The 10111-nt window shown below is 40.1% G+C and overlaps 1 protein-coding gene across 2 annotated transcripts in view; it reads right to left on the bottom strand.

Moving 5' to 3' along the window:
• Positions 1 to 470: 470 nt before the first annotated feature.
• LOC110312380 (zinc finger protein 709-like) overlaps positions 471 to 10111 on the bottom strand; it is a 19699-nt gene continuing 10058 nt past the window's right edge. Inside the window, exons 2-4 of one of the 2 annotated variants that reach the window (XM_021185935.2) lie at positions 8772 to 8898; positions 8528 to 8588; positions 471 to 7379 (exon numbers count right to left, since the gene is read on the bottom strand). In XM_021185935.2, the coding sequence (XP_021041594.1) occupies positions 5732 to 7379; positions 8528 to 8588; positions 8772 to 8898 (1836 nt within the window). In that variant the 3' untranslated portion in view covers positions 471 to 5731. The remainder of the gene's footprint in view (positions 7380 to 8527; positions 8589 to 8771; positions 8899 to 10111) is intronic. The other variant, XM_029471101.1, reaches the window with a different exon arrangement.

A 10111-nucleotide genomic window follows, 5' to 3' on the forward strand; every position in this document is an offset into this window, starting at 1 on the left:
TACAAGAGTAGCCCTAAATCCCTCTATCATTCTGTATAAAAGCAACACAAACGGAACCAAAGGGCTTAACATAAGGCCTACAAAACTTGAAACTCAGAGGAAAATCTACAGACTACATGAAGCTATAGGTGTGGACTATGGCATTCTCAATCTAATAGTTTACAGGAAGTATGACAAATTGGGAATGGACATTAGAGCCTCAGGACTATAATGTTAACACCCAGAAAGTAGAGGAAGGAAGAGAGCTGTAAATTAGATGCTACCCTCATGTATGCAGCAAATTCCAGTCCAGACAGGCCTACAAAGGCTACAAAGCAAGAACCCATGTTAAAAACAAAAACAAACAAAATCCCCCAAAGTATAAATGAGAGTTAATCACTGCAAGAAGTTAAAGAGCTTTTATAAAGAAAAAGGAAACAATTCTTTGTTAAAAGAGAGAGAGCAAGCCACAGAGTTGGGGGCGGGGGGGGGGGGGAATATCTTTGGACTCTCATTCATCTGACAAGAGATTAACATACAGACAAAAAGCACACACACACACACACACACACACACACACACACAGAGCAAGCTTAAAAGCAATTTTGGGTACACGAAACACACAATGAGAAAACCAGTACAAGGCAACAAAAATTATATTACAAATAAACAAGTAACTGAATCAACACAAGTAGAAACAATCCATTCTCAAACAATGTACAAATAGCCAATAAATACATGAAGATTCTCAATACAATTAACTTTACCCCAGTGTGAATAGCTATCAAGAAACCAAACTATAACACAAACTGGTGAGAATGTACGGCTGCTCCTTAGCATGGTCACTCTGGAAAACAGAAGTTTCATCAAAAATCAAAATATACTACTACCTTATGATCCTGCTATAGTACTGCTTAGTATGCAACAAAAGGAATCTAAGTCAGATTATACTAGAAACACTTGTACTCCTGTTCCTACACAACTACTGACTGCTCTCAATTATAGGATCAGCCCAAGTGCCCATCTCAGCCTAAGTGCCCATCAATAGATAAACTAAAATTTTTCAATTTTTAATGTGGTATATAAGAAACATAGACTATTCTTGGTCACCAAGAACTGTTATTGGCAGGAAAATGGATGGAACTGGAGATTGATATGTAAGTTGTCAACTCAGCTCCAAATGGTGTTCCTTCTATATCGAACAGAATCGAAATTTAAACAAACTAGAGAGATGAACTAAGGGAGTCTACTTGGGAGAACAGACCCACTGGGGAGAAGAAACGGAACCAGAAAAAACAGTGATTATGGTTAAAGTACATGGAAACCTGGGTTACAATGTCATTTGAAAACCTATAACTTTGCCAACATACAAGCTAATAATTTAAAAAAACTGAAATAAAAAAAATTATGTACAAAGAAAAAGCTCCTTTTTCCAACTTAAGGAAAACGTAAGTGCGGCCAAAACTGTTGCTGTAGACTACTAGGCTAAGGTGTGCCGACCACTAGGTTGAGTGTAAAGCGCTTTTCTTGACCTCGCACTTTACTTATCATAATGTCATGTTATGGAAACTCTAGGCACACCTATATATGCGGACAATTGCATCCATCATATTATAGTAAATATTAGTGTTTAAAAAGAAACTAAGAAATGCAAAAATGATCCAGAACACTGTTGTTCACCTCACACAACTAGACACATCTTCTGCCACTGAAGGACATGTTCCAAGCCTCCACCAGTGAACAATGTTCCTGAATGACTACAAGGCATTCTAAAAGGGCATCTTTAGTTGAAAAACTGTGAAACATTCTGATTCATGAAATAGGAAAGTCCCTCCTATCACTGGTGGACTAAACACATAGCATACCTCATGAATTCCAGCACTCAGTCTCCTGGGTAGCAATTGTTATGGTTACAAGAGCAGAACTTCAGTCACCCCTCAGTGCATCCAACACAGGGGACACTGAACAACAGAACTAATCCCTTTGAGACCTCCTAAATCCAAACACCAGCTCTGTCAGAAATAATATGGAGAATCCTTTTATAGATGAGCCACTCACTCACCACGCATACAGAGTTAGTAAATGTATTGAATACATGGTTTTACTAAGGCAGTAACACCAATAAATCTTAGTGTAATAACTAGAGACATTACAATGAAAATGAAATATATATGAAAAGCAAAATTTACACAGTAAAATTACCTACACACACACACACTAATAGTTCATGACTTAAAAATAAAGATTAAGCACAAGTTGACAACAGTCTTGTCTACATAGAAAGTTCCAGGCTAGCCAAGGCCATGTAACATGACACCATCTGAAAAAAGACAAAGAAAAACACTCTAAACACTGAGTTCCTGCCATCCATTCAGGTCTTGACAGCAACAGACCTTGACTGCTCTCCACTTTGGTCGGAGAAGCTGCTTTTTCCAGTGGACAGCTGCCAATGGAGTGATGCACAACTGGTCAAAGGGCTATGAAGAGACTGAATGGGTACCTCCAAATGAGACAGCTATATTAGTCTCCACCATCAGCAAGGCTCAGGGACAATCAAAGAAAAAGCAACAAGAATACAGGAGCCAGAGGGAGGGAGAAGTGCTGTGAAATGCTGGTTTTTTTTTTCTTTTGACATGGTTACTATAATCATGAACTCATAGCAAATGGGACTGCATGCACAAGACCTACATTGTACTATTAAGTCAGCCCAAATCCCAGCATCTCCCTTACTGAGAAGCTACTGGTAGTGAATAGCTGCTGGGGGGTGGAGAATGACTAGTGAAGATGTAACTACTGGTAGGTCCCCCATCCTCCAGTAGATGGCCCCAGACTCATGCATGTATGAATGACACTAACTAGACTAGCAGGTTATTTTTAAAGACAAAGTTAAGGGGGGAGGGGGGTGTTGGGGAGAAATAGGAAGGGTTGGAAGGAGAAACAGTGGGTATGCATGATTCTCTTTTATTGTATATGTGTATGAAATTCTCAGAAGAAATAAGTCAACTTGGAAAGATAGGCTGACCTATGATTACAATATACTTATTCCTACCTTCTGAATATGAAAAACAAAACAAAATCAACCCTAACATTTGCTATTCTAAAAAATATTTTGAAAATACTTCAAAGTCAAAAGAACAGAGACTCAGGATTGTGAGCACACACGAGAGAGCAACATAAAAGAAACAATCAATTTAAGACTGGTTTAGGCCTGAGGAGGTGGCTAAGTGGGGAGCTACTTGCTGTGCTGTCATGAGGACTCAAGTTTCATTCCCTATTAATAAAAAGCTGTGAATGACTGAGTTATCTCTAGAGAAAATACCTTCTGTCTTGTACCGGTCAATTAAAAAGCTCATGGTCCATGACTTAGGCAGGAAATGCAAGGAGGGACATCCAGGAGGCAGAAAGGACTCCGGGATAGAGCCAGAGGCAGGAGATTTGCCCAGGAAGATGTGACTGACTCGACAGGTGTATGGTACCTCAGCACAGGTAACCACCCACATGGCAGAATGGAGGTTAAAATAAATGGGTTATCTTTAGTTATGATCTAGTCAGAAAAGAGCTTAGCAATATGGCTAAGGCATTTGTAAGTATATTTTGAGTCTGAGTCTTATTTCTGGGAACATGATGCAGGGAGGAAGAACCAGAACCAACTTCTAGAGTGCCTCAGAACTCAGCACTAGGGGGAACAGAGACAAGAAAGGCTTCTGCTGCCTGCTGCACAGCTCCAGGCCCAGTGAGATTCTGTCTTAGGGGAATAACTGTGATAGAGCAAGACACCCAATATATTACTTTGTTCACTTTGTGAACACCACCAACCATACCAGCAACACATAAACAATGCCCTCCAAACACACTCGTCCACGTACACACGTATACAAACAAACACACACACACACACATTTTTCATGAAAAGTAAGCATATACACAAAATGCTTATAATCAGCCAAATAAAACCAATAAGACTATCCCAATATTCACAAGGCCATTTTTTAAACTACCCATTAAACATGATCGAAAAACAAGACACTTATGGAGGGGTTTGAGGGGGCTCAGCAGTTAAGAGTACTTACTGTTCTATCATGAAGACTGGGATTTTGATCCCATGACACACATCAAACATGACACAATGCCTGTAATGCTATCTCCAAAGCATTCTAGCCTCCATGGGCATATGTCTACATACCCTCACATGCTCACACATAAATACTAAAATGCGTTTAGAGACATTTATGTGGACTGGCATACTTCAAATATCAATTCACCAATGAATCCAACATAATTTACAATGAGAAGCATCTACTTATTAAATACAAAAAGATATATCACCCATTAAACTAATACATGATTGCTTTAAGAAGTCTCACAAATGTAATAAAATGCACTGTCTATTCCTGTGAGCATTTTTCATATGTAGGTCTTACTGGTCTGCAGTTCATGTAATTAGGCCGCCATTCCACATTGCTCAATGCTCTGCTCACTGCTTGCTTTTGTAGAGTAAAATTTAAAAACAAGTCAAGAGATGGACTCTCAAGCAGGAGCTAATGACAGTGAATGTGGAAGCAGAGACATTTCATTTTTAAACATTCAAAAGCTGGAAGCGGGAAGATTAACAGTTCTGGGTAAACATGGGATATACAACAAAAGCTTTTTTTGGGAAAAAAAAAGACTAAAAAAATATTTAAGCTTTATTTTTATGTGTACAAGTGTGTGCGGGTAGAATCTCCTGTAACTAGAGTCACATGCAGTTGTGAGCCCTGTGACGTGGTGCTGAAAAGCAAATGCTCTTAAAGGCCAACTCAATGTCCTTTGGAAGGAGCAGCAGATGCTCTTAAAGGCTAACTCATCCCTATCGGCCCCTGAAACATTTCAATAAATACAAAATACTGTACTGATAACATTCTCACCAGAGTGTGCATTTCCTGGAGCATGCTACAAAAAAAAAATAATAATAAAATATGTCCAGTCCTTCATAATACTGACATTTATCAGATTAAACATGAAAAAAAATTCAAAGAACTTTGCTCTAGATTTTCCAATGTTTTTCAACAGCAAAGGTTTTCATCCGGTATGTGTTACCATCTGTGCCAAATGAAACCTTGAACATCTCTTTTGAGAAGATTAGCACTCCATATCAAGTTCTTTCCTTGTCTGTTCATTGAACCAAATGGTGTTCATATAGGTTTCCACTTACAGGAATTCTCCCCACATACATTCTTGTGAGTTCTATGAAGCTGATAATGAAGAGTTCACAAATCCTGTTTTTAAGATTTCTCTACAGTAGGTTCTTTCATGTCTGTAAGAGGATGTGATAACTCAAGACTATCCAAGATTGCCTAGCTATGAAGGACTTCTCTCCAGTGACTCCTTCCACATATTCAGAGGGAATGGGGAAGCAGAAAAGGGCTTTTTTTTTTTAATACAACACCACATATACACATAAAAGTTTCTCTACAGCTTGAGTCTTCTGTCTCCTCCAAGATCCAGGACTGCAGAAGACTTGACCACACTGCTTGCAGTCACAGGCCCGGTTTCTCTTTGATGCATTTCAAGGAGCTTTAAGCTCAAAAAACCATTTGTACATTGATTTTCGTTTTACAAAAAAGGTTTCTCCTTATTGTGACATCGCACGTTTGCTTCAATGAAACAAATCAAAAGGCTTTCCACATTGCTAGCACAAATCCAGTCTTTCTCCAGTATGATTTTTCTTATTTCTATGAAAACCACAAAACGGGGAAAAAAAATCCTCCCATGACTAAAAAACACTGGTAGTGTGAAGTAATTCATGTCTATGCAAATGGTTCAAAGTGAAGAAGGGCTTCCCACAGTACTTACAATTAAAAGGCTCATCGTCAAAGTGCAGTTTCTCATGTACCTGGAGATGACTGTCGTAAGGGAAAGTTTCCCCACACTGTTTACACACGTGGACCTTCCCGTCCGTGTGAGTCTTTTCATGTCTCTGAAGGGAGTAGGACCACAGGAAGGTCTTCCCACACTGCTTACACTCATAAGGCTTCTCACCCGTGTGGATTCTCTCGTGGGTTTTCAGGGACCTCGAGGAAGTGAAGCTCTTCCCACACTGCTTACACACGTAGGACACTGGGACGGCGTGAAGGGCTTTATGCTTCTGAAACTGGCTCCACAGCACGAAGGCATTCCCGCACTGCTCACATATGTACGGTTTCTCGTCAATATGGGTTTGCTCGTGTTCTAAAAGGTCAGCAGAACTAGGGAAGGCAACCCCACACTGTTTGCATACATAGGGTTTCTCCTCGGTGTGAATTTTGACATGTCTTTGAAGAGACGCAGATCGAGGGAAAGTCTTCCCACAATGATTACACACGTAGGGCTTCTCACCAGTGTGGGTTATTTTATGCCTTAGAAGCGAATTTAACCGAGTAAAGCTATATCCACACTGGTCACACACATAGGGCCTCTCCCCAGTGTGAATCCTTTCATGTGTTCTCAAGGACCCAGAACAAGTGAAGCTTTTTCCACACAGCTTACAAGCATAGGGCTTCACCCCACTGTGAATTATTTCATGTTTTCGCAATTGAATCCAACGCATGAAGGTGTTTCCACACTGCTTACATTCATAAGGTGTTTCTCCAGTGTGAATTCTTTCATGTATTCGAAAGGAACGGTAAGTAATGAAGGCTTTACCACACGGTTTACACACATAAGGTTTCTCTCCCGTGTGAATTCTTGTGTGAATTTGAAGAGAACTGTAATGACGTAAGGTTTTCCCACAGTAATTGCACACAAAGAGGTCCCTAACAGAGTGAGTTCTTTTATGTGTTTTAAGGGAACGAGAATGAGCAAAGGTTTTCCCACACTGCAAGCACACGTACGGTTTCTCCCCTGTGTGAATTCTTTCATGTGTTTGTAGGTAAGTGGGAAAAGCAAAGGCTTTCCCACACTGCTTACAGATATAGCATTTCTTGGCCCGATGGCGTCGTTCGTGCCTTCGAAAATACCTGGACGAACTGAAACATTTCCCACATTGCTTACACTCAAAGGGCTTTTCTTCAGTGAAAGTCTTTTCAACATTTTGGCCATATCTATAGTCTTCATCACAACGCTCAGTTTTATAGATTCTCTCTACAGTATAAGTATTTTCGTAGTTCTCAAATGATGTGAGAGAACTGGAGGGGGCCCCAAATTCCGTATTGTATAATTCCTTCCCATATTCCTGATCTTCACACGATTCATGCTTTGGGTCAGGTTTAAGAAGTACACTTAGAGATAAATGGCCAATGACCACTGTTGCACATCCACTGTTTTCACATATATACACTCCTGGTAAGGAGTTCTGGTTTACAATACTGTGTGTAGTGAAGTCGAAGATTTCTGCACATTGATGGTCATCTTTACAGTCATAGAGTCCCTCCACCACTTGACCACTGCGAAGAAAGCAAATGTACATCACTAATATTTTACTTACCAGTAGAAATGTTGGCTCTATGCCGTCAGAAGTTTTTAACACACTCAGCAACTCTGAGGCCAACTCTAACAAAGACAGTAGTATTCACAGGTGGCTGTTATATCACCTACACAGGTCCAGCAAACATGTCTTACATAACATTAAAATATCTATATCAATTCTCAATGCCATCTTGGCACCTGGGGAGGCCTGCTAAAAAACAGGACGTCTATCAGCAAGTTTTGTGTCAGAGGCTGCTACACAAGGCCATTTTTGCTGGCTATAATTAGCAAGGTCTTTAGAACTAAAGGAGGCATATAGGTTTTCTTAAAGCTTAAGAAGTTTATGTCTAAGATGGAAACAAATTCTACTTAGACAAGAGATGTGCTTATGCGTATAAAGCAACCAAACCAAACCAAAAGTGACTCCTGGAGGGAAAAAAAAAGAGAATAATCTGGGAAGAGGTAACTCAAGTCCATGAAACAGTAGCTTGCTTCATGTTGAATTCTGAAGAAAACTTGCTACAAAGGCTACTGGAAGTCAGGCATGGTAGCGCAAGCCTTTAACTTTAATGCTTGGGAGGCAGAGGCAGGTTCTGAGTTCTAGGCCAGACTAGTCTAGACTAGACAAATACTATCTCAAAAAAAAAAAAAAAAAAAAAAAGGAAAGGAAGGAAGGTTACTGTACACAGAATCCATGTGATGCTATAACCCTCAGAACTAAACTAAAACAAATAAATAATGGTGGATAATCATAATCACAGTCACATTACACTGTAAACCACTCGAAGGGCCACAGTGAGATCTTGATATTTAGTCCAAGCCTAAAAGGACACCTGATTTTTGTGTCACATATATTTTATACATAAGGTTTGTGACTAAGTCAATATTTAAAATTTAAGAATATTGTATGGAACAAAGTTGGTACATATTAAGTATGACAAAAGTCACTTTGGGCACAATGATGTTCACGTTATTTCCAGTATTGGAATCCTTATGTTTTCAGGATGTTTAATATGTTTCTAGTGTTGAAGAAAATTCCCTGAGGGTAGTTGAGTTTGAAACTGGATATGCCTGTGTTTTTTACTACTTTATAAAGAGTATGGCTGTCTCTTGAGGTCCGTATTACCTTAGTTTTTTCCAGGAGTTCCGGTATATATTTTCAATGATATGGTGCTCCAAACTGCTCCCTAAAATACAATTAAAGTCGAATCATTATAAATTATGACATCAGAGTAAATATATTAATAGATTATAGCAAAAATTGTAGTATAAAGTGAATCTCAAGTATTCATTCAAACCTCTTTACCATATTTAAACTCATCTAGAAGCATGCTTTCTTTCAGTGATTAAAGGGATGACGGCATACTTACCTATCGAAGCCAGGTTCCTCAAGGTTTCCTGCATCACATCTTTGTAGAGGTTCTTCTGGGATGGATTCAACATAGCCCACTCCTCCAGGGAGAAGTTCACAGCCACATCCTCAAAGGCCACTGACTCCTGAAAGAGCCCATACATATTTCCACAAGGAAATGTGAGTCTCACAGAACTGGAGATCTAATCTTAATTCCTAAGAAGTTAATAGGATACAATGCTCTTTGTGTCAGTCATGTCCTGGCCATCAGACTCTTAGCTTTCACACACACTAAGAATCTTTCACACAATAGTTCTCACAGCAGATTGGAGCCATCTGGTAAAGCACCAGCAGGATAGGACCATCTCTGTCCCAATGTATTGTGCTAAGCTCTCCTTGTGCATTCGTTCACTGCAGCATTTACAGCTAATTCTGATTATCGAACGCACCAAAACACAGTCAACACCAGCTGTCCTAAGACTGCATAGGCTTACAAATGTAGAAGAAAACAATTCTAATTCTCCGGGCCTCTGCAACTGCTCTTCAGATGGATTCCTCCCCCACCTCAACTGTAAAGAAGGAAGTAGCTTTCCCAACAACTGATGCCAATCACAGGCTACTTTTCTAATGTCACTTTTCTCTCAGAATTCTTGGAATGTTTTAAGTGCTCATCAGATACGTGTTAGAACACTACATATTCAGAGAACAGAGCGATTAGAGAACCAGCACTTATCCTCAGTTCCCGATGAAGACACCCAACGTAACCAGCTACCTCAAGCTCCTCCCGCAGTGCCTTTCCTGTCATGATAGTCTGCATCCTTAATCTGAAGCCTAGCCTCCCTCAAGATGTCTTCTTAGGCGGACTGTAGAGATGGCTCACGAATAAGGAATACTTGCTGCTCTTGGGAAGAACAATATTTTAGCTGTTTTACATCAACTTGACACCAGTCAGTCATTTTCAAAGAACTAAAAACTCAATAGAAAAAATGCCCTAGTGACATAGTGACACACACCCTTAATCCCAGCACTTGGGAGGCAAAGGTAGGTGATCTCTGTAAGTGTGAGGCCAGCCTTGTCTACATATAGAGTTTCAGGTCAGCTATATAGTGAGGGCTATATAGTGTGACCCTGTCTTGGGGGGGGGGGGGAGAAAAAGAATAAAAAGGGGGTGGGAAATGCTCCCAACTGATTGGCCCGTGGACAAATGTGCCATACATTTTCTTGGCTGATATGGAAGGGCCCAGATCACTTTGGATGGTGTGATGGTTTGTATATCCTTGGACCAGGGAGGGGCACCATCTGAAGGTGTGGCCTTGTTGGAATAGGTGTGACCTGGTTGGAATGGGTGTGTCACTGTGG

Source organism: Mus caroli, chromosome 17 (genome assembly GCF_900094665.2).
Source record: "Mus caroli chromosome 17, CAROLI_EIJ_v1.1, whole genome shotgun sequence".
Classification (NCBI taxonomy): domain Eukaryota; kingdom Metazoa; phylum Chordata; class Mammalia; order Rodentia; family Muridae; genus Mus; species Mus caroli.